Consider the following 25948-nt stretch of genomic DNA (forward strand, 5'->3'; position numbering starts at 1 on the left):
GTTTTGGTCACCAACACTAAGAAAAGACATAAATAGTTTATAATGAGTACAAGCAAGAGCCACAAAGTTGATTCCATCCATCAGGCAAATAGGTTACCAGAGACGACTAGAGAGCCTGAACACGTAAGGCTTAGAAACACGATAATTGTGAGGACAACTAATAGAAACATTTAAAATACTGAAAGACATAACAAAAGTAGACTAACATATTTATGTTAAACGAAAACCAGACAGGAAATAATGGATGGAAACTAGAACTGAAGAAATACAATACCACCTTACGGTGGGAACTTTATATACAAGATACGTGACACATGGAATAAACTGCCACCAAAAGTTGCAAACAACAACAGTGTGGAAGAATTTAAAAGAAAGCTAGACAAAATCATTAGGACACTGTGAATGAACAGTAAAACCTGCTCCTATAGATAAGTGAGCACACGATATCTCCTCGGATGGACTAACAAGTCTTTGGGACATCCTAATCCTTGTAACTCCTTGTAACTTGCAACAACCGCTGTACACCAAAGATGACCCCGGCCTGGAATTGACCTACGCCTACGGAATAATACCAGCATTGACTACGAGGCCTGCTTGACTTGGACCTGAGATCTTGTGCTATTAATACCAGTATACCTGAATAACACCACAACCCTGTTCATAACTTTTGGGAATTTTTAGAATTTCTTAATATGAATATTGGCCAGTTACTCAGAAACATCGCTGAGTCAGAGAATTAAATGATAAGAAAAAAGAAAGAAAGAAATATATAAAATAATATATATATATATATTTTATATATATATATATATAATATATATATATAATCAATTAGTTTAATTCTGCCATTCTCTTTAACACAATTTACCTAAAAGAGGGTCTGTTACCAAAATTATTATCACTATATTACTATTATGAGTCTTGCAATCGAGAAACAAATCCACAGTTATGTATGGGTACAAATATATTTGTTACATAACTGTCGATTTGTATATTAATAATAATAAAATACGAAAATAAACATACTTTAATCACATTTGATCTTGGTCCATGATGGATGCAAGTCGGATTTATGAGGGACACTTGTGATTTTCCTTCAGTCATTCTGCAAACTCTGGAGGTTTGCAAGTACACACGTTTTCAAATCCAATTCGGAAAGTTGTCTGTGAATTCTGCTTCAATTAGAGTAAACATGTTGTTCCAATGTAAATAAGCAAGAAATCTCATCACTATATCCGTAATATTGGCCCAGTTCCCGAACAACTGTTCTTGATACAATAAGAATTCTGTCGTGTTCTCTCTTGAGGAGTCTTTCTTGAATGAAGAGTCCATTTCACAAACCCCTTCAAAACTTTCCTTCACAATCGCAGCATCACAAAAAAAAGAAAGAAAGAAAAAAAAAACTTTTATTTCCGAGGCATTTCGGCGTCACGAATTTCCAGATTTTATTTCACATAACTACATTCCTCGCTAACTTTGGAACTCATTTTCTGTAATCTGATTTCTGGGAAACTTTTTCCTCAAAATTCATTTGGCAAAAGCTCAATACTTGCGGGCTCATTCCTCAAGAGGCCCCACCTTCAGAAATGGTTCTTTAAAACACATTTTCCTAAGTATTTACTTCCTTCAATCCTGAAAGTCTCGGCCCTAACGAGTTCAAACAAATCCCTACAACTAATCAGCCCCATTCTCTCTCTCTCTCTCTCTCTCTCTCTCTCTCTCTCTCTCTCTCTCTCTCTCTCTCTCTCTCTCTAAAATTACCTGGATAATTCAAGAGCCCGTAAAGTGGGCGTAATTAATTTTGTAAGATATATTCTTTAAATTATGAATCTTCAACTCTAAAGCGATATACCCCAAAAGATGACTCGTAGATGAAAGAGTAAAAATGACATGCTTACTTGGTTGCCAAGGTTAATAACCGAACTACTGCATAGTAGATTTACTCCACGAACGAGTGAATCTTTTAGTCTTACAAAGAGGAGAAACGAGTTTTCTTTGAACTCCTCGATAGTTGTTTATTTTCCTTTAAATCTTAAAATTTTAAAATCCAGCTTTCTTAAAAATAATAAATTCCCATTTTTTTACACCTGCATCAGATGATTTGTAATAGCATTCGATATTGAAGAAGTGGCTTCAATGACAAAGCAAAATTTTCGATACTTATTCTTTTTCAACCTGGAATAGTTTGACAGAAATCGCCGAGATCTAATGACATCTTTGAATAAAAATCTCTTAATTAGAATGAAAACATTATAACGTTTAGTGTTATATAATCACGATAAGGTAGCAAAATTGATCAATCTTCCGCTGTTTTCAATATATTTGGATGATAATTTAATAAATTTTCTGTTATAAAAAAATGATTCTCATTTTCCAACGCAAAGGAAATAATCTCTAAATTGACCTAACAAAAACTATGAGATTATCAGTCTGATTACCTCATCAAAGCGCCCTAAATTATCTGTTTCAATTACAGACGTGTGCCCCCCCCCCAAAAAAAAAAAAAAAAAAAATCTATTACTACACTGTTGTATTCCGCATGCAGTTTATATGCATTTTTCTTTTGATTTTGCACACATATGAACAGCCATACATTTGAAAGCATACTTCCTATTAAATTACAGTGATTCAGCTAAAATATGCCTTCCACGCAATGATCCTGATCTTTGTACTGAAAACTAATTCCTGTTCAATTAGTCAACCTGTTATCATTAACAGACACTTAGATAATATTTGTGGCAAAAGGATTAAAAACCGGCGATGATATAGGTTCCTTAATAAAAACAAAATATTAGCTGGAATGTGTTCGTTTTTTTTAATGTAAAAACGTTAGACAATAATAGTTATAAAACTGAAAAGAATAAGCAGAAAAATAAACATAAAACTAACTGCAACATGAAGGCCTACTGCTTTCTCTGTTATTAACCATTCAGTCACTAAGCCTCTTCCAGTCATGTCTGCTCCTAAAACCAAATTTTAATTTTCCTGTTGCCTGAGAAGTTACCATTCATGTATGAAATTTTAGTAACAAATAATAATAATTATTATTATTATTGTTATTATTCTTTATTTTTTTTTGTCTATCACAGTCCTCCAATTCGACTGGGTGGTATTTATAGTGGGGGGTTCCGGGTTGCATCCTGCCTCCTTAGGAGTCCATCACTTTTCTTACTATGTGAGCTGTTTCCAGGAGGACAATCTTCTGCACGCATTCTAGCGCTACTTCAGTCTCCAGTTTTTCCAGATTCCTTCTCAGGGATCTTGGGATCATGCCTAGTGTTCCTATGATTATGGGTACAATTTCCAATGGCATATCCCATATCCTTCTTATTTCTATTTTGGGGTCTTCATACTTATCCATTTTTGAGACATCAATGAGTGATACTTTCTTCTTGATTTTGTCAATCAACGTCACGACTGGTCTATTTGCACGTAGCACCCTATCTTTTCTAATACCATAGTCCAAGAGGATCTTTGCCTGATCGTTTTCTATCACTCCTTCGGGTTGGTGCTCGTACCACTCATTACTGCAAGGTAGCTGGTGTTTTTTGCACAGGCTCCAGTGGAGGCCTTCACTGGTTTTCAGATATTGCCCCAGTGCTCGGTTCTCGATGTTGACACAGTCTTTTATGTTAAGTAGTCCTCTCCCTCCTTCCTTTCGTGTTATGTATAGTCTGTCTGTATTTGCTCTTGGGTGTAGTGCTTTGTGTATTGCCTTATGTTTCCTAGTTTTCTGGTCTATGCTGTGGAGTTCTGCCTTCGCCCATTCCACTACTGCGCTGTATCTGGTTACTGGTACCATGTGTTTATGGCTTTTATCATATTTCCGGCATTGAGTTTTGACTTGAGAGTCGCCTTAAGTCTTTGTATATATTGTTTCCTGATCATGTCCTTCATTTCTTGGTGTTTTATATCCTCTCCTTCCGTTATTCCCAGATATGTGTCCTGTCTCATCTATGTGTTTGATGGTGCTCCAATCTGGTAGCTTTATCCCTTGAGTCCTTGTTACTTTGCCCTTTTGTATGTTGACCAAGGCACATTTTTCTATTCCAAACGCCACCCTGATGTCCCCAGATACAATCCTTACAGTCTGGATTAGGGTATCTATTTCCTTGATGCTCTTACCATACAGCTTGATGTCGTCCATCTTCTGTAGTACTTTTGTCATGGGAATCATGGCTACTACGAAGAGTAGTGGGGACAGTGAGTTGCCCTGGAAGATCCTTCTCCTGATATTAACCTCTGCTAGTCTTATTCCAGAGCTTGTAAGTATTGTATTCCAGTTGCACATTGTATTTTTGAGGAAGCTGATGGTGTTTTCCTCTGCCCCATATATTTTCAGGCATTCTATTAGCCATGTGTGTGGTATCATGTCGAAGGCTTTCTTATAGTCTATCCATGCCATGCTTAGGTTGGTTTTCCTTCTCCTACTGTTCTTCATTACCATTTTGTCTATCTTTTGTGCCCCTATAACTTCCTTCTGCAGCCTTTTTCTTGGTGGGGGATGGTGTTTGTCTCCTCTAGGTAGTTGTATAGCCTTTCACTGATGATACCTGTTAGTAACTTCCACATTATTGGTAGGCAGGTGATAGGCCTATAGTTACTGGCTATATTTCCCTTACTCTTGTCTTTTTGTACTAAGGATGTTCTTCCTATGGTCATCCATTTGGGTGCATGGTGATTTGAGATACAATGCTGGAGTTGTTCTGCTATTCGTAGGTGTAGGGCCTTGAAGTTTTTGAGCCAGTATCCATGGACTTCATCGGGACCTGGGGCTTTCCAGTTTGGCATTTTCTTTAGTTGGTGTCTGACTGTGTCTGTCGTGATCTCTGTGAATCTTTGTTTTATTCTCCCTGTTTCTTCTTCCTGGAGCCATGTTGCATGTTTGTTGTGTGATACCGGATTGCTCCATATGTTTTCCCAGAGTCTCTTACTTGGTTCGGCTTCAGGAATTTCTGGGTGGTTGTCTTCCCCTGTTAGTTGGCTGTATAGTCTGTTCATGTACCATTGGATCTTATGTGCTTTGGCCTTAAGCCTCTGTTTTACATCTTCTATTGTGTTGTTTAGTCCCCTCTCTTGTACTTTGTATTTCTCGTTGAGTTCCTCCCTCCTTTTCTTGCTTCTTAGCCTTTTTTCTGCCATCTCTTTCAGTTTACTCAAGTCAGATCTGATCACCAAGATTTGCTTTTCCAGGAGCCTTTTCCAAGGAGGTTGCTGTTTTGGTTTCTGTTGGGTTGGTTGTGCTGGTGGTGTTGGTGTTCGAATCCCCATCAGTTCTGCTACTAATCTTGCTCCTGCATATACCAAGTTATTTGTTTCTGTGATACTGGTGGTGTGTATTATGCCCATTATTTCATTGACCTCACTTGTTTTCTCCTTTAATTTCTTGGTGTTGTAGGCTTTCATGGAGGGGATCTTTGTTCTATCTGTATCTGGCTCCATCCATTGTCTAATCTTTTCTACCCATTCCGTCCTCTCTGTTACTTCGTCGGTGTTTCTTCGTGTGTCGTAGTTTGATACCTCATCCTCCCTGTCGTCTTCCGTGGCATCGTCTCTCAGTTCGTCTTCGTGTAATTCGTTGTCGTGTGACATTTCCCTTTCCAGTTCTTCTCTTTCTGTTGGGGAGAGCCAGTTCTTTTTCTTTATGTTCCTTACTTGGTCTGCCAGCCTCTGCTTTGTTTGGGGGGTGTTATTCCTCTCATTCCAGATGTTGACCAGTCTTCTTCTATATCCTCTCTCCGTCGGGTTGCTTCTGATGTAGCATCTCCATATTTCCTTATTTTCTTCTCTTGTCCATTTCTTCCTTTTTGCTTCTGTAGCTCCAATCTCAGGCTGTTGATTACTGTCGTTGTGGTGATCAGTTGCTGGATGACGACTACCAAGTACCTGACCGTCTTCCCCTTCAATTGGGTTGAATACCTGGTTGCCGGACGAAGCTCCTCTGTTGCCAGAGGTTCCATTTACGTCGTTGTCGTTTATTCCTTCATTTCTTTCCATCATTGCTGAGTTTTGCTATTTAACCCATAGCTGGACCCTACCCCATCAGGGATAGGCACTCATTTACAGCTGAGTAGACTGAGGAAATTATGGTAAAGATCCTTTCCCAAGGCATCAACGCCGAAGAGAGCGGTCACCCATCCAACGACTGACCAGTCCCAATGTTGCTTAACTTGACTTAAGTCCATTGACGACCTAACCCACTCCTCCACGGCGCCACTTTTATTATTATTATTATTATTATTATTATTATTATTATTATTATTATTATTATTATTATTATTATTATTATTATTATTATTATTATACATCCTTAGGAAACAAGCAAAAAGGGCCATAATGAAGCCTGGGAAGTTGAGAGAATGGAAAACCGAACAAAAAATGCAAAGAATTCAGGAAAACCCGCCACAGACGGAAGAAAAGAGCAAATCATTTGAGATACATCCATACTTGCAGTATGTAAACAATTAAAATATAATCAACATGATAGTTAGAAAATAACTAAATCAAATTAATGAATCAGTCAATAAATAAGGCTTATTTAATGTTTTCCAAAATGGAACATAAAACTGGAGACTTCACATCCATGGTAATGATGATATATTCGTACCGCAGAGAAACCTGTTTATGAGGTCCTTCACGATCGTACGGTAACACCTCTTAAGCCGAAGGAAAGGGACACCAAACAACAGAGAAAAAAATGAATTAAAAGGAAGAAATGTTAAAGCCCAACTATACCGAATCATTATTGGACTTACCTTTCTAATAATACAGAAACAACAATCACTACTAGTATTTCTACTATTGCTCATACTACTACTAGTATCGTCAATATCACTAATACAATTAAAACAAGCTAACATAAGATGGCTACGCAGAAATAAACAAGGAACTCTTTACAACTAATTTAGGATGACATAAATGAGGCAATGCTACTAATAATCTTACATCCCGTGAGATGAGGTTTCATACCTTATTAGGCAACGCGAAAAAATGATTTGGGCTCCCAGTCCATTAATCCCCGAGTAGCAGACTTAATTACTTTCCTTCCGAATTCCTAGAAAGACTCTGTGCAATTATTCTAATCTCTCAATCTCTCAATCTCTCTCTTTCCCTCCCTCTCTCCACGCACACGTGTAAACCACCACATATGTTATATGTATGTATGTGATTGTGTACATGGTCGGTGATATGAATATATATATAATATATATATATATATATATATATATATATATATATATATATTATATATATATATATATATATATTATATATATATATATATATATATACACACACTTCCTGACCAACCAGGCACTGTCCGAGAAAACTCTCTCTCTCCTCTCTCTCTCTTTCTCTCTTTCCTGTTAAGATTGTTACATCAGTTACATTGCCCGGCATTTTCGACATATATTTGTTCATGCCAGCGATATCAAAAACTATGGATTAGACACTAATAGACATAATTTTTGACATTTTATATTTTACCCTTTCTCACCCAAACCTTTCCTATCGGGGCTGAACTTGGACTTAATGGCATAGGGAGTGTCACTATTCATCTCAGCGAACTCAAAATCTATGGATTAGACACTAATATCTATAGTTCTCAGCTATTTTTAGATGTCACCACCTTCTCACCCCCTTTCTATCAGAGCTAAACTTGGATTTAAAGGACGTCATAAATGTCACTATTCATCTCAGAGACCTTGAAAACTATAAATTAGACACTAGTATCTGTTGTTTTTGGTTATTTTTATATTTCATCACCTTCCCACCCCTTCTCATTCCCTCACCTATTGGGGCTGAACTTGGACTTGAATGTCATTGGGAGTGTCACTATTCATCCCAACTACATCAAAAACTAAAGATTAGACACTAGTATCTTTCATTTTCTGTTATTCTTATATATCACCCTTTCCCACCACCTTCCCACCACCCTTTTCCATTGGGGCTAACTTAGACTTAAAGGCCATTGGAAGTGTCACCATTCATCTAAACTACATCAAAAACTATGGATTAGACACTAATATCTGCTATTTTCAGTTTTTTTACACATCACCCACTTCCCACGCCCTTTCCTATTGGGGCTGAACAAGAAATTAAAGGGCATCAGGAGTGTCACTATTCATCTCAGCGGCCTTGAAATCTATAGATTAAACACTGATATCTGTTGTTTTAGGTTATTTTTACATGTCAGCACATTCCCACCCCTTTCCACTCACCCCTGCCACTATCAGGGCGGAATTTGGACTTGAAGGGCATTGGGAGTGTCACTATTCATCTCAGAAACCTCCAAAACTAGGGATTAGACACTAATATCTGCCGCTTTCAGTTACTTTTACAAGTCACCCCCTCTCCTCCTTTTCACCCCTGCCCCATTGGGGCTGAAGTTGGACTTGTGGGGTATCAGGTGTGTCACTATTCATCTTAGGAACCTTGAAAACTATGTGTTAGACACTAATATCTGTTGTTTTGGCTATTTTTGCATGTTGCCCACTCACCGTTTTTCACCCCACCCCCCATTGGAGCTGAACTTGGACTTAAATTGCATCAGGAATGTCACTTTTCATCCCAGCGACCTTGAAAACTATGGATTAGACACTAATATCTGACGCTTTAGGTTATTATTACATGTCACCCTATACCCACCTCCCTCCCAATCAGGGTTGAACTTAGACTTGATGGGCATCTGGAATGTCCCTGTTCATCTCAGCAACTTTGAAAATTATGGATTAGATACTAATACCTGTTTTTTCAGTTATTTTTATTTCTGCATGTAAAAGTGTATGTGTTACACCAACATACATACATCCATTATATATATATATATATATATATATATATATATATATATATATATATATATATATATGTGTGTGTGTGTGTGTGTGTGTGTGTATATGTGTGTGTGTGTGTGTGAGTGTGTGTGTGTGTGTGTTAGTCAACATAGCATTTCCCTTATCAGAGGTGTTGCTCCTAATATAATAAAAAATAATCACTACATCCTCCACACTTACAAGGGCTGAATAAACTTCGACACCTCAAGCTATTTATTACAATTATACAAAAGGCCCTCCAAGTTGTGCACTGAGGCCCAACACATGCACTCCACCTTTCAGCAATATCTTGCTCTCATTCTTTCACCTTCTGGATGATGAGGCCCCTCCTTGCCAAACCTCTCGCTTAATATCCCTCCACCATTCCAAGGTCTTCCACTTCTCCTTCCAGCCAACACTTCTCCATTGTATGTATTTTTCACCAACCTACCATCTTGCATCCATTCCAGCTGACCGAATAATCTCAAAACATTATCCCTTCCTTTCACCGTCACTAATCTCTGACCACCCTTTATGTAGCTCCATATTTTTCATGTTCTTCTAAAACCACAAATACTAGGTAAATGATTAATTTCTGCAGATTCCACCTTCATTCTTACATTTGCACTCAAAATCCACATACCTCTTCTAAAGATGAGTGTCGGATCAACAATTCTTTCATACACTTCAACCTTGGTTTCCACAACCTTACTTTGTACCCATTTACTCTAAACCTCACACTGTTACTAACACTCTAGGTCCGAACATGCCACATACAGCCTTGTCCCCTTTTACTTTCAGATTTCAAAAATAAGTTTCATACAAAAATCTTGATCAACACATACTTCTTGTCGACCCTACACTGCTCTCCATCTATCAAATATTCTGCCACCTGTCAAACACTCTCAATCAAAGTCCAACCATACACTTCCCTGGTATAATCAGCAAAGACTCCTCTATCACCGTTATCCATTTGCAGAGGAATAATTTTTCCACCCTCCCTGGAACGTTTCCGCTTTCCTCTTCCCGATTGACCTACACACTATGGTCAGTATGGTCAGCCACTTAAGCATCTATTACCCTCCATATCACACCATCTCCTCTATAATTTTATCAACTTCTGGTTTCAATTAAGTTTTTAAGCCTCTCACTTGCCCTACCTCTTCCACTATTGCATCAACAGCTCGTCCTCTATTCTGTCCTCCAATTTCGGTAAATTCTCTAAATAGTCAATACATCAACCGAAAATTCCATTCTCTTCAAACAACATTTTACTGTCTGCATCAGTTATTATGAGATTCATTTGCTCAATAACCAATTCCTCAGCATCCATTTCCCTGTGGAATAACTATTCTCTCTAAAGATTTTGCTCAATATTTTTCCCTTTCTCTATTACATGACTTATATTTCTCTTTCACCTTCTCCACCAACTTTTCCATCCTCCTGTACTCCTTCATAGTCCTGCCTTCTCTCTTCCTTTAGCATCTTGAATAATCTCTTTCACTTCCTACTGACTGCATAAACCTATTCTGAATTTCAAGCACTTTATATACTCCTTCAACTTCTTTATTTAACACTACTCCATTTTGAATGCAATTTCTTTTTGTATGCTCTCCTTGCTTCCACCTTTTGTCTTATTTATTGAACTTAATTTTCTTAAATAACATGATATCTACTTCCATCTTCCTTTACTTCTGCTTCAATAAAATAATCATCAGATATACCTCTATTCACTCGATTCTCATCATTACATGCATCTACTTCCTTTTCCATCTAATCTGAACTAATCTTTGGGAACCAAGTATCATCAATGCAAATACATTATTTTGAGAACTGTATGGGTAAGATTGAGTATGGCGAAAGAGTGAAAACGAGCCATTTTGAGTTAGATTCTGTCACCCTGGGTTTGTAGAACATGGAAAGTTGGCTGTAATTAGGGATTTAAATGAAAGGTAGGTGACACAGGAAGAGATGGTATTGTTGGCAGGTCAAACTCGGGGAAGCACAGATTCACACTCAGCAAAACATCTCTCTTTCATTCTCCTACCATATTCTATCTTACCAATGCAGTTCTAAGAATAGGTAAATTTTACTCGTTCACCTATCTTTTGTCTCACTTGAGACTACCTTCCATAGCTTTAAATTTTCACCTACCCAAGGCTTTATAATCCTTTGTCATTCCCATTCCTGCATACAGCCTCAATTGGGGCCAAAACATCTAGTTTCCTCTACTTATTTTCATCTACACTACAGCCAAGCATATTCAAAACCCAAAAAAATTTCCTTTTGCACTTCAGGATTTTGCAATTAAATACCGGGTAAGGGGCTGCAACTCCTACTCTCCAAGGGAAGAGGTGTGTTTTCTCCACATTCATTGGCATTCATTGCCAATGAATGTGGATTCATTGGCAGGTATGCCACATTGGCAGGTATGCCACGTGGTTGATTCATTGGCAGGTATGCCAAGTGGTTGATTCATGTGAGCCTACAGTACTTGCCCCCTCGCCCTAGGAGAAGCCTACATCTGTGGGCTGGTGTCTAGCATATAGGATGGTTTAACTCAGTCAATTGAAACCCATGGCATCCTTCCGTCAACCATTAGCTGAAATGTTTTCAGTCATCGTTGAAGAATTCTGTGTGAGCTGGAGTATGCTGTGAAGAGGGGGGTTTGTGTGCATCGACCCAGATGAACAAGTATTATATGTTTATTAAGTCTTTGGGGATGAACACTTTTCTGTCTAATTGATATTCTTTCTTGCTGGTAACAATTTTCATATTGCCTTTCTTGTGTCAGATGTTGTCGGGCTTAAGTGTTCTGCTGGAGGTGTCAAAGTTTGGCCATATAGGACTTATGCCGGGGCTGCACTGAATGCTTCGTGTGGTTTTGTTCTTAATTCCAGTAGGACCCATGGTAGTTTTTTCTCCAACTAACTCCCTCACATCTGGCATTATAGAGGCTTTCTATGATCTATGCAACCTCTCAATGATTCCCTTTGCTTCAGAGCTGTAGGTAGTTGTAGTATGCGTTATTTTTGTTCCCAAACTGTCAGCGAGAGTGTTCCAAACAATGGAGGTGAAGTTCACACTTTAGTCACTGATGATGAGCTGTGGAATGCCGTGCCCACTAACCCAGTCAGTGAGGGCTTTAACACAGCTTTCCGCAGTCTCGTCAAATCATGATTGCTTCTGGCTATCTTGTATTTCTATCTATTATTGTAAATATATATTTGTACCCCTCTGAGGGGGTACGGGTCCAACTACATTGATGTGTATGTGGGCAAGTCGGCGATGTCGTTGTCTTGTATTCTTCTATCTCACTCCTCCTGTGCCGCGTGATTTTTAATGGTTAGCACAGGATGCATTGTCTTACCCACATCTTCATGTCCTTCCTCATGCCCAACCAGATATACCACTTCGCTATCATTCTGGCAGCTGATCAGGCTGACAGATGGGAGAGGCTGTGATCGAGTTCAAAAGTTTTCTTTCTCAAACCCTCTGGCAAGTGAGGATGTGGACATCCAGTACTCGTTTCAAAGGTAATGTCGCCGCTCCTTCATTTATCAACAAGTCAATTCATTTGAGGGTGGGACTTTACTAAGAAGTCTACTGACCTGCAGGACATGACCATTGTCTTCAAGAATTTATATCATTCTCCATTCAGGAAGCATATCCTCCATCGAGGTTTTCACAATCCTGCAGTAATAACTTTTGATTTGGGATACACTGCACTACGATCCCCATCTACTAACATTTTCTAGGGTAGCTGGGTTTTGGAAGTGCCTCTTCCGAACACTGCGGTAAGTAGTCAAATTTGAAAGAATAATTTGACTATAGTATGTATATACATCCAAGCGTGTGTTTATAAAATTATATACTAAATCACTTTTACTAGTGAAAGGTACAAAATATAACTATTTAATCAGACGTGCAGTTTTGTGAATTTCAAGTAGCATAGAACCAGAAATAACCGTGATACAATAGCAATTAAACTTAATTTTCTTGCATTCAAAATTGACCCTTGAAATACAGAGTATATCAATATTCTTCTGCTGATTTTTAGGGAACTTTAGTAAAAAACAAGTGTTCCTGATATAACTGTAATCATAAACACTAAAATCCCAAACAGACAAATTAAATTGAAATTAGCTCCCTTTACTCTTTCCACAAAGTTTTCCGGTAGCCTCAACAATATAGTATTGATGGCAAAACAGAGAATGAAAGAATATTAGCAAAAATGAGAATGTAATAATATTAAAGGAAATCATAGCACGTGAGGCCACATAAGGTTTTAAGGATTCCACTCAAAGAACTCCATTGTTTGTTACCAGATAAGCTCGTTAATATCAGTGGTGCCTGTTTCTAATAGCAGTTGTAAAGCATTGTGTTTGGTTTTCGTTCCAAAATCATCTTTTAAACCCAAAATATCCGTTTAAGCTGTCCTTCATTTTTCTTTCTCCGAAATCCCCCATTGACGTGAAATACGTGAGATTTACGATGGTGGAATCGTCTATACAAAAATTCTTAATGTAAGGCAAACATGGAGAGGATGGAGGCCAGGGAACAAGTTGAGGAGAAAGAAGCAATGAAGGCATTTTCTTAAGTGATGAGAGAGAGAGAGAGAGAGAAGAGAGAGAGAGAGAGAGAGAGAGAGAGAGAACCATCCCATAAACTGCCACGAGATCTTTAGAAAAGAGTTGACAAATGGAAGCCAAGGACCCTTTTTCGCCAGGTTTTCAGGATGAGTCAGGACGTCGCGGCCCTTAAGAGATGGCTGACAGTCTCCTCCTCCTCCTCCTCCTCCTCCTCCTCCTCCTCCTCCTCCTCCTCCTCCTCCTCCGCCCAAGACGTAAGAGGAAGATTTCTTCTGATTTCTTCGAAGATCCTGGAGCGTCTTTTGCTGTAACTCAGCTGCAAGTATTTCTATATCAGGAAGTCCTGATGGAAGTAAAGTCGAATATATATGACATTATAATGTCAACCAAGCTTTGAAGAAATTCTACTTTCATGATTTAGCACCAATTCTCAATCCCGTGGATCTTTTCAAATGTCTTAAAAGTTTCTTAAATAAAATCAGAATTTAATTTTTGTTTCAACGATGAATTCTGAAATATATTTTTTCGGGAAAAATTTACAATGAGATCTTATAATATAAACCGAAAAATTACAGAAATGAGTGATGCAAGGCATAACTACATAAAATAAACAAACCCTGACATTTACAAATGAATAACATCCAATGGAACAATTAGCTGCTTTCATGTCTTTTCTGAATTAATCTCCAAAATATAATTGTAAAAAGACTGTCTAAAATCGTAGAACTTACAAAAGCATCATTAAATAACCAGTTATTATAAGATTTTATCATTACCTTGCGTTCTTTTTAGTTTGCCTTTCCAACCACACTTTCAGTTGCACGTACCATATTTCATATATATATATATATAATATATATATATATATATATATATATATATATATATATATATATATAGTTTGACCTCCTCCTTTCCATTTTTATTGATATTAATACTGGGTCTTGTTTCAGTTTGTGTATTTTGTATTTTACCGCCCTGAAGATGAGACCCAAAGTCTCGAAAAATTGGATAATAAATAAATATAATGCAACGCTGGCTTTTCTCCATCCTGTTTATATTAAATCTACAGCGTTCCAGATGCCCCAACCTTCTCGTGTATATATATATATATATATATATATATATATATATATATATATATATATATATATATATACAATATATATATATATATATATATATATATATATATATATATATATATATATATATATATATAAACAGGATGGAGAAAAGCCAGCGTAGCATTATTTATCTATTATCCAATTTTTTCAGGGCGGTAAAATATACAAAATACACGAATTTAAATAAGACTCTGGATTAATTCTTGCACTAATTTCACTGTAATTGGTTTGTGGAATTCTGTTATTGCTTCTACTTTTTCAGGTAGTGGTTTTATGTTGTACTGGCTCACTTGTGTCCTAAAAATTCTACTGTTTCCTTTCCCCACTCGCACTTATCTTCTCTCACTATTAACCTGTTTTCTTTTAGTCTTTTCAACACTACTTTCACAACCTAGTGAACACAGACTTGGAAAAAGCAGAATTATTGGATAGGTTTTTTACTTGTGTTTTCACAATTGAAGACACTACCTCAATCCCTGAACCAGCTATTAAATATGAAAAGGCAGAACCAATTGACAAAAAATATTTACAGTAGACGTTATAAACAAAATATAAAAATTAAACAAGTTCAAATCTCCTGACCTAGATGGGATTCATCCAAGAGAAATTAAAGAGTTAAAAGAGGAGATAGTACCTCACGTATATAAACTCTACAGAAAAGTGGCAGAACAATGAAAGGCACCCAAACGATGGAAACTAGGTAATGTGCCCCCCGTTTACAAAAAGGGTCCAAGAGGAAATTATAGCCAAATCTGTCTAATGTCTGTCCTTTGTAACATTTTTGAGTCTATAATTGCACATCAAATTGTGGATCATCTTAACAGAAACATGTTAAACAGTCACAACGGCTTCAGACAAAACAGATCCTGCCTACCCAACCTCCTGGAGTTTTAACATAACATGCTTGGTATTTACGACAGTAGTGGGGCAATAGATATACTATACTAAGTTTTCCAAAAGGCCTTTGACAAATTTCCAGACAAGAAACTTACGACAAAAGTTAAGAGCTTTAGGACTTGTAGGAAAAACAGCAGACTGGATCGATGACTGGCTAACTAATAAAAAACAAAGTTGTAATAAACAGTGAAGGATCCGAATGGGCAGATGTGACAAATGGAGTTCCTCGGGGTTCTGTCCTTGGCCGGCTCTTGTTTTTTTATTTATATTAATGACACTGATGTAGGAATAATTAGCAGAATAGCCAAATTTAAAGATGACACCAAACTAGGTGTAAATGCAGCAGACCCAGGGACAGTAGATAGTTTAAGAAATGATCTAAAGAAAATAGGAGAGTGGTCAAAAAGATGGCAAATGCCTTTCAATGTGGTTAAGTGTAAAGTGTTAAAAATAGGAACAAACAACCCTCATGAAAACTACATGGTGCTTGGGAATTACATAAATAATGCAGAACAAGAAGAGGATCTTGGCGTTATTATTACCAAAGACTTAAAATCCACAAAACAGTTCATAAAAGCTGAAAAAAAGGAAATGGTACTGCAGCTCTACACATCAATAGTTAGACCACATCTTAAATATGCAGTACAGTTTTAGTCACCAACACTAAGAAAGGACACCAATACATTAGAAGGGGTACCAGCAAGAACCACAAAGTTATTTCCATCCATCAGGCAAATAGGTTACCAAAGATGACTAGAGAGCTTGAATATGAATGGCTTAGAAACATGATGACTGCGAGGACAACTAATAGAAACATTCAAAATACTGAAAGGCATAACAAAAGTAGACAGTAACCTATCTACGTTAAATGAAAACCAGACAAGAAATAATGGATGGAAACTAGAGCTGAAGAAATACAGCACATCTCATTGTGGGAACTTCTTCACATACAAGATATCTGACACATGGAATAAACTGCTATCAGAAGTTGTAAACAGCAACAGTGTGGAAGAGTTTAAAAGAAAGCTAGACAAAATCAATAGGACACTGTGAATGAACAGTAAAACCTGCTCTTAGAGAAAGTGAGCACACGATGTCTCCTCGGATGGACTAAAAAATCTTTGAGACATCCTAATCTTTGTAATTCCTTGTAAATCCTTGTAACATGTTTCAGATGTTGTTTTAAGTTCAGGCTGAATATTAGTATATCGTCCAAATATGTCACACAGAATAGAAGGTCCACAAATATCTTGTCCATTAATCTCTGGAATGTTGCCCCTGAATTATGGAGGCCAAAGCAACTGTAGTTGAATGTGTACATACTGAAAAGGGCGATGATTGTCCTCTTTCAGTACCAATACTTGAAAATACCCTTTCAACAGATCGATCTTGGTGAATATTCTTGCTCCACTCATCTCATTTGTTATGTCTGCTATATTTGGTAGTGGGTATCTGTCCGGCTTCGTCTTGATATTCAACGGCCGGTAATCTCCACAGGGGAGCACATGGGCTGGAAGCTTTTTGGCATATTCTGGCTTTTTCCATTTCTTTAAATACCTTTTTCACATAGGTAAGCTTTTCCGGAGCCAGTCATCTAAATTTTGAATGGATCGGAGGACCTTCTGTTTGTATGTGATGCTTGATTCTGTGCTTCGCTGGTTTTATAAGGTCGTGCTGGAGTCTGCCGGTGGGACATCTTGTGCGATGGGCATATCTTCTGCTTCTTCTTGTTTATTTTTGCGGTTGTTGTGTGTCTGCTTGGCTGTTGAGGCAATTAATTCTTTATGGCACTCATGACTAGTTCCTTGCATGCTAAATCTACTAGTAGGTTGTGTGCCATTAGGAAATCTACTTCTAGCAACGCCATTATCACAACTACCATTATGAAGGACCGGTTGTAGTCTTGTCCGTTGGCTTAACTTTCACTTCCCGCTCCGTTGGCTTAACCTTCACTTCCCGCCTTCCGCATATGGTTAGTGGTGCTCTGCTGGCAGTTGAGACCTGCAGGTTGGCGAGGAGGGACAGGATTTATCTGCTCCCCCAGGCTTTCTGGGATGAAGGACCTGCAGGCTCCGGTATCCACCAAAAATTCAATGTCAGACCTTCCACCTCTTATGAAGAACCATGCCTCTGTTCTTCTCTTGTACCTGGAAGAAAGACAGTGGTGAGTAGGTGCAATTTCTCTCATGAGGCAACCTGCCTGCTCCCCACTGACATTAGTATGGTGGGTCGTTTCTGTGACCCTACTGGATGTTTTCTGAGAGTATGCAGCCCTTGTCTCACTTCTCCACTTTTGCCCCGAATCTACAATGGAAAAAGAGACTCCTTCTGGGGGCTCCTGTTCCCTCTGTTATTGCTTTTCCTAGTTTTCTTCTTTGGAAAAGCCTTTCTTATAGATGGGGGGTGGATGGTTCATCCTAATCGGTGTTTCCTTTGCTGTCAGATGACTGCTTGGTGTGACGTACTGCTGATGCTGACTGTGTGGAGTCTGCTGCTCAATGATCCTTGTCAACCATGACCAAAAATTCTTCTATGGGCATGGTGGAGGTTTTCAGCATCACAGCTACTGTTTGTCAGGGTAATTTGATGAGGAGTACCTCGCTCACTAAGTCCAAGGATGATTCTGCTTCACTATCTCTGGCTGGTTGGTTAATGAGTCGTCAAAGCTGCTTATACATTTGCAACGGCCTCTCATCACATATCGGGGTCCGCACATGGTTCAGTAACTTCTTTGCTTTCCGGGCTGGTGGCTTGCTGAAAGATGACTTTAGCTGATCCTTCAGGATGTCTTATGTGACTGGGGTGTCTAGTTCCTCGAGCCATGCCGCTATTTGCTCGAAAAGGTCCTCAGTAGGAATTTGAGGACGGCATCTGCTTCCCACATCAATGAGGTGATCTTTTCTGTGAGGAAAATCGTCTCCCCCTTAAAATGCCCTGCTTCTGGGTGGAGTGATGGGGTGCAAAGGTTGAGAATTGAATGGAAGGAGCTGCAAGGCTCTTGCTGATGGTGTGGGGTTCATTGACTTGGTCGATAATCTCCAGTGTCACTAGTGTGAGAGAGGTACAAGTGAAAGTAGGATAGGTTACAACTGATTTATTGGTTCAAAATTCACAAAGTCATAAGTCCATGCGGGCAACAAAGTAATCCCGACCTTTAACAGGTAGGGAATAAGGAATTAACTGTTTCTTCACGGATACAAAAATAAAATCATACACGTGTATAACATATGAATATAAAATAGATGTACATGGCTGAATGAATGACATTCTGGTACAAAAGTTGGTAACAATATCTAAAAAGTGACAAAAACATTGTTGGAAATATTCGCCTAATACATACATCTTCATGAGAATTTGTTTTGTCTCCCAACCTCGTGTTGACTGCATGGTCCTTTCTCCGAGGTGAGAGCTGATTCATCGACAGATAAGCCACGTGGTTGATTCACGTGTACCTTAACTTTTGATATATTCTTATGCAGTTTTCAATCACTGTAGTGCACTATATTAATTAAGCTCATTCAATACCTCATTTTTCCCTAAAAGAAAATACTCAGCGTTCTTATCGACTTCCGTTCCGGAAGAGAAAATCTCCAAACACTGAAGCTTCATATTGAATATCATTATTTTTATTCTGGAGCTTATTTCCAGCACAGATAAATCTCAGCAACCAAGCAACAAACTTCGGCAACTTCACTATTCAATTTATTCTATGAATTCTGAGAATAATAAGCCAAATGAATCTAATTTTACACCCATCTCTTATCAGCTCCGTGTAATTTCCCACACTTAAAGGGACCTTGACACTAGCCTTCATTAGGGCAATGTTCCCTTCTTTATCATTCTTGATCTAATTCATCCGTCTTCCTGTTCTAAATAAACAGTAAAAATCGCTGTTCTATTATAGTTGTCAAAAATCCGTATAATTAGGAAAGATTTCTCTTTGATAGCGCGCAGAAACAAATGAAAAGCAAACTGTTATCCGCTCCGGTAAGCAGTCAAAGACTACTCATTAATTAAGGGTTATGGATAATCTCCGTATCCTTAGCGAAGGACTTCAAACCACCAAGGAATAATAATAATAATAAGCCCAAGTGCGTGTTATTAGCTGCAGCCGCGAATTATCAAACAAAAGGTGGAAAAGATGGGCAGATAAAAAGCGGTTTGTTCTACCTCCGAAAGATATTTCGGTGAGAGGAGACGAGAGAGAGAGAGAGAGAGAGAGAGAGAGAGAGAGAGAGAGAGAGAGAGGTCTCACAGCACGTTAGATACAATAGCCTCCTGGGTGAAGCAGCGAGTGTTCGCTTGTGCGTGCGTATTCGGGACCGACGGCGATGTGGTAAAGAGAAAGGAGCACTAAAAACGAATGAAGGCTGCAGCGGAATAGCGCTGGTCTTCTTTAGACGGCGTTAGAGGATTAGAGAGAGAGAGAGAGAGAGAGATGCGCAATTTTTCCGTGGTATTCAAATTGTTGTCTTAGCGTGAGAGGAAAAATAGCATTCGGGTTTTCTGTTCTTGGAAATTGTGTGTGTGTGTGTGTGTGAGAGAGAGAGAGAGAGAGAGAGAGAGAGGCTGAAATTTATCTCACCTATTCAAATAGTTGTCTTAGTTGTGAGAAGAGAAATAACGTTGCCCTTTTCCATTCGAAAATTATGGCTCCGGCATTTGGTCGAATTCTCCTCAGAAATGGAGAGTGAATAAGATAGAGAACAATTATTTTCTTTCAACATCGTCAGTTACAATGGACGTGGGCTCTCTGTGTAACTGTCCTACCGTGAGTCAGGGTTATCTTGAAAATAATTCAAAGAAATCAGAAATAACCAATAAGATTTAAAGTTAATAGATCTGATGTTGGCTACCGGGCCGTACGAACTAAATTCGCTCTATCAAGAACGGTTTAATTCTATTATTATCGTACAAACATCAACTGTCCTTATAACTGCACAGCTGATCTAAGTTAGTGGAGTCACATACGGTATAAAAAAAAAAGCATGTGCTGTTTTAATTTCCCGGTATATATAAGCAAGCATGTTTGTTTTCATTTCCCGGTATATAAAAAAAAGCATGTTGTTTTAATTTCCAGGTGTTTACGGTAAAATCAGAGGTTGATGCTTTTGTATGTATATCTTAATTCTATCAGACCACTGAGCTGATTAACAGCTCTCCTAGGGCTGGCCCGAAGGCTTAGATATTTTTTATTTTTATCTATTTATTTTTTTGCGTGGCTAGGAACCTATTGGTTTCTTAGCAACGAGACCTACACCTTATGGTGGGATCCGAACCACATTATATTGAGAAATGAATTTCCATCACCAGAAACAAATTCCTTTGATTCCGCGTTGGCAGAGCGGGGAATCGAACTTCGGATCACAAGATTGGTAGGCGAACACGAAAACCGCTCTTCCATCGAGGAACCCACTCACAAGCGCTGAAAACCAAAAAACCTACATACTCAGGTAATGCTACGTCAGAAGTATATGGTTTAAATAATGTATTACTAAACATATTTCAAAAAATTGAAGAACTTCATATTTTCTTTGATAGAACTAATTGTGCAAGACTGAAGATATGCAATAAACAATCAAAAAGACTATCTTGGTTGAGAAGGACAAGAGTACAAAGTTTACGTAAGAAGAACGTAAAAATCGAGTACAGAAAGCTACCTGAAAGGAAGAACACTCAAACAAAATACCAGAAACACGTTAAAAGGAACAAGAGGTTTTGGATCAAAGAAATAGAAATATAGGAACAGCACCGACACTGAAGCAAAAATAGTGGACGGATGGGAAAGGTGAGCGTAAAATGGAAAGCGTGTATTACAAATGGCCTGAGAAAGAGCACTGTGACAAGACCTTGGATTCCATTTACAAGCACAGAACGCTTGCAGAGTGATGGCTTCACTTCTAGAATTTATATATATATATATATTATATATATATATATATATATATATATATATAAATTATATATACATATGTTGTATGTGTGCATATATATATATATATATATATATATATATATATATATATAATATATCATCATCATCATCATCAGCCGTTGTTAGTCCACAGCAGGACAAAGGCCTCAGACATGTCCTTCCACTCTCGTCTGTTTGTGGTCTTTCTGTGCCATTCTATGCCTGCTAATTTTCTTAAGTCGACAATCCAGTCTTTTCCTTCCCCTGCTTCGTTTGCAATCTCTAGGGACCCATACTGTTATTCTTTTTGTCCATCTATTATCTGACATTCTCAATATATGTCCTCCCCATGCCCATTTCTTTTTCTTACTTGTTGTTAGAATTTCCTCTACTTTAGTTTGCTCTCCTATCCATGTTGCTCTTTTTCTGTCTCTTGGTGTTATTCCTATCATTATTCTTTCCATAGCTTTTTGAGTTGTAACTAGCTTATGTTCTAAGGCTTTAATAAGGCTCCAAGTTTCTGATGCATAAGTTAATACTGGTAGGACCATCTGAATAAATACTTTTCTTTTTAGAGAGTGGCATTTTACTTTTCATAATCTCATTTTGTTTACCAAAAGCTCTCCATCCCATGCCTATCCTTCTTTTAATTTCGGTCTCATGTCCTGGGGAAACACTAACTGTCTGTCCTAAGTACGTATATTCATTAACAATCTCTAGAGGTTCGTCCATAACCCTTATTTGTTGTCTCTGCATTTTCATTGAATTTATCTTAGATTTACTCATATTCGTTTTCAGTCCTACATTTCTGCTTTCTCTATTCAGATCCTCTTTTATCTTTTGTAATCCCTCCCCTGATTCACTGTCATCTGCAAATCTTAAGTTGTTAAGGCATTCCCCACTAATATTAATTCTTGCGTTTTCACTCGTGATGGCCATTCCGCCATTTCGTGCCCCATAAAAGAGGGTGGGCAAGAAAAAAATTCAAAATGCCACAAGCCTGGGGGCCCTACTCGAAGCCTCACCACATACACCCCCATCCTAGACCAGACTACTCCCCTGAGGTCACTTATTTCCAGATGCCACCGCAAGACAGCAGCACCAACTTGGCACCCCCCCCCTATGGGGACTTGTGATGCGAGTCTAGGCCTAAGACAAAAGGGACTGAGAGTCGGTGACCAGTAGAAAAACCTCCAAGGAAGTACCCACCCACTTTTGAAGGATTTGAGGGGTAGCTGGTCTCAAGCATGGGTGCAAAGCTTCACATACCAAGAGTCATCTCGAACGGACATGGATGTCCGTCCTCTGTCTGAAGAGACAACCTTCTCTGCAACCGCCCCCCCCCCCCCCCCCCCAATAAATGTAAGGTGTCTTTTGTATGAAAACCTCATATCCTTCACCTTTCCTTCCATCTTCCCCTTTACATCATCTCATCCTTCCCTCCTCCTATCCATATAGAAAGGAATCCTATCCACCAAACCTTTGTTCCTCTCTCCTACCCTCCTGGTCCTACCCTTGCGGCGGCATCCGCCTGAGCCTCGAATCCCCTTACCCTGAGTGTTATCTCCATTCGATAATGTCTATGTCTTAACTATCATCTGTATATAGCTGCATTCATTTGTAATTATCCAAGATTTGCTTACATGACTTTATTGCTACATCAACTAGAATAAATAATCTGTGTTAGTCTAATATTGCAGTGTAACTGATTGGTTAAGTGGATTAGGGAATCTGTGCATACTAGCTAGTATTCAATTTCCCTCCCAGGGAGCTAGAGGGTAATTTTTGTTGAAAACTTCCACGAACCATACACCTCCACTCCACTCCAGAGAAGCTCCTTGCAGCTTCGAGCTTCAGCAGTTAACCAGCGGTTAAAATGACTTCATAGTTATATATCAAATCCGTTGTGCTCCCTTTTGTTATTACATTTGCATAAGTTATTGTTAAATACATTAATGCTGGTACTAGAGTGTCTCAATGCCGGCTGGCGACCTCCAAACTTCCTTCTTTTTATATATATAAATTATGGTATGCTTATGCAAGTTGTAAACAAGGCTCAGGCTCGCACCGTATAACAACAACTGGCGATCCATGCCAGGATTCGCTAAGATAGTTGATTGGACTGGCGATCCAGGCCAAGATTCGCTAAGATAACTGATTGGAATTTTTTTTAAATCCCCCTTCTATTTTTGGTGACTAAGACAAACCTTAATTTCCTTTTTGAGTAAATCCTATTACTACTGGAGTTGGAAGCGTGGACGCAAAACAGCCAAGAAAACTTTTATATTTCGTTAAAATATCTCGTAAGTTTTAGCCAGGGATTTGCATAATAATAGATAGGGCAGCTAAGAATATAAATTCCGGCTAACGTTCATAACCATAACGCAAAAAATCAAAGTGTTTTTACATCTTAAATTGTAAAGAAAAGTGTGTTGTTTATGGAGCGGAGTGTGTGCGTGTGTAAGCGTTTCATGCCCAGGGCACCCAACCATCAAAAGTGTTTAAAAGACTCACAATAACAAGTTTCAATATCGTTCATAGGGAGCAAAGGTAATCACAGTGTTTATGTTGTTCTTATTATATTTAACATACTTATATCCTTGGATTTGAAAATAATCATGATTCAAGAAAAAACTTTTTTTTGAAACAGCTTTTGCACATTTGAGTTGTAAACAAAAGACCAACCTGAGATAGTTTAGCTCTACACACGTAACCCAGAATGAAGACACGGTTGCTTTGCCTGTTTCTTTTTTTTTTTTTGAACTCCGACTTCACATGTTTACTACATGATTGCAATTGAGTCAGTAGTTCATACTTGCATCCATCTTTGTTAGTGAGTATAAAAGTAAGGATTTAGCATTTAATTGCTAATATCATAATTCAACGCCATATTGTAGGTTTCTATGCCAGTAGGGCAAACTTTCCTCACTGTTAGGAATGGGTAAGGTAACGTTATATGCCTTGTTATTTTGTAATTTTTTTTCATTCTAGTGTGATAGGCATATGTGAAGGGTTAGGAAAGAAATAATTCTTGTACGATTGCACTAAATCATTTAACTTAAGATTTCATATTACTATATTTTATTTCATTTCTTAATTAAACAGTGGTAGATGAGCTTTCTATTAAAATTTTGAGAGACATAATATGTTTACTTTAAGTGAAGGGATTAATTATTAGGGTTAATCATTTCTAGTGAAGCAAAACTAATTAGCGTCCCATTAATTGCCAGCTAAATCAAAGCAGTTCCTATGCAATAAAATCTTACAACTTCCCCCCAGGGTCAATTTAAAGTTGTGATATTCTAGACGTCTGTTTACCCTCAGAGTTCTTATTGTAACTTTGAGTTACACGATTAAACAAACAAACCCACAACTTCAAACCCTATCATAAACAGATAGCTTACAGGTTCACCATTCGTTGTGATTCCTTTTTTCAGACACTGTTTAAATAATTTGCAGGCTCGCCCCTTGATGTGAGCTTTGTCGTAGGTCCTGTTGTAGAAAGCTTACAGGCTTGCCCTTCGATGTAAGCCCTGTTTTAGGTATTATTCTAGTAACAACCATTAAATACACCCATTGTTGTGTTTTCCAATACTGGCCTGTTACTTTACTTAGCCTACAGGATCACCCCTCGTTGTGATTCCTGCCATAGGTCTATTATTTTAGCTAGCCTAGAGGATCATCCCTCGTTGTGATTCTTGTCGTAGATTTGTTATCCTAGCTAGTTCCCAGGATCACCCTTTGTTGTGATTCCTGCCGTAGGTTTGTTATCCTAGGTAGTTTCCAGGGCCACCCTTGGTTGTGATTCCTGTTTCCGGCTTAGTTCCATATAGTCTACAGGTACACCCCTCGTTGTGTATTCCTGTCATCTGCACACCTCTATAGTGGTGTACCTTTGTGCTGCCTGACTCCTGTTTTGGCTGGAGTGTCTTTCCCTTCCTTGCAATTTCTTGCATGGCCAGCACCACTCTTACAAATTGTTGAGGGTGATCTAGTAATCATTTAGAGGAATTAGCAAAGTGACCACCACTGAGGTCCAGGTTATACTGGCATTAGGGGAAAGGCTTGGCTATGGGAGAACAGAGTTACAAGAATTTGTCCAAGAAACCCAAAACGAGACCAGAGAGAGAGGGTGGGGGGGGGGGGGGGTGGAAAGGAAGGAGAGCTGAGAGAGGAGGACGGAGAGGAGAAGAGCGAACTTGAGAGAGAGATGAGGCGAGAGAGACGAGAGACGAGAGAGAGAGAGAGAGCATGAATTAAAGATGAGGGACAAAGACATTGAATTAACCCATCTCCAATGCTCACAAGCTCTATCTAATGGTACTCCTCCAATTGGGCCAGGCTCACCATCCTTGCCTGTCCATAAGCTCATTTCTCAGTGGGATGATACGGATCCTGTAAGGTGGGTAAATGAAGTGGGGTTACTGTTCCAGACATATGCTGTGGTGGTGGAGATGAGGGCTCTACTTCTGGCAAAGCACATGCAGGGAAAAGGGAAGGCTGCTCATTCTGCCTAGCCCATTGATCGACAAGGAGATTTTGAGGCTGTCTGGAAGGCCATGATAGAGGCCTACAAGCTGAGCCCCAAACATTGGTGCCGTT

The 25948-nt window shown here is 38.6% G+C and overlaps 1 protein-coding gene across 1 annotated transcript; it reads right to left on the reverse strand.

The window, feature by feature from the left end:
• Positions 1-18315: 18315 nt before the first annotated feature.
• Positions 18316-22285, reverse strand: LOC135218738 (uncharacterized). The gene is made up of 2 exons (XM_064255188.1): positions 21961-22285; positions 18316-18521 (listed from the first exon to the last, which is right to left on the reverse strand). The coding sequence occupies exons 1-2, from the start codon at positions 22283-22285 to the stop codon at positions 18316-18318; spliced, it is 531 nt and encodes a 176-aa protein (XP_064111258.1).
• Positions 22286-25948: the final 3663 nt, after the last annotated feature.

This window comes from Macrobrachium nipponense, chromosome 1 (assembly GCF_015104395.2).
Source record: "Macrobrachium nipponense isolate FS-2020 chromosome 1, ASM1510439v2, whole genome shotgun sequence".
NCBI classification, from domain to species: Eukaryota; Metazoa; Arthropoda; class Malacostraca; order Decapoda; family Palaemonidae; genus Macrobrachium; species Macrobrachium nipponense.

What these genes read in the sequence shown, in the direction of transcription:
- LOC135218738 (XM_064255188.1), bottom strand. Translation starts at nt 22,285, where the DNA reads ATGGCCATCACGAGTGAAAACGCAAGAATTAATATTAGTGGGGAATGC. An exon ending in CATGGGATGGAGAGCTTTTG is followed by an intron (nt 18,522 to 21,960) that starts GTAAACAAAATG and finishes CCAATAAATCAG; the next exon opens with TTGTAACCTATCCTACTTTC.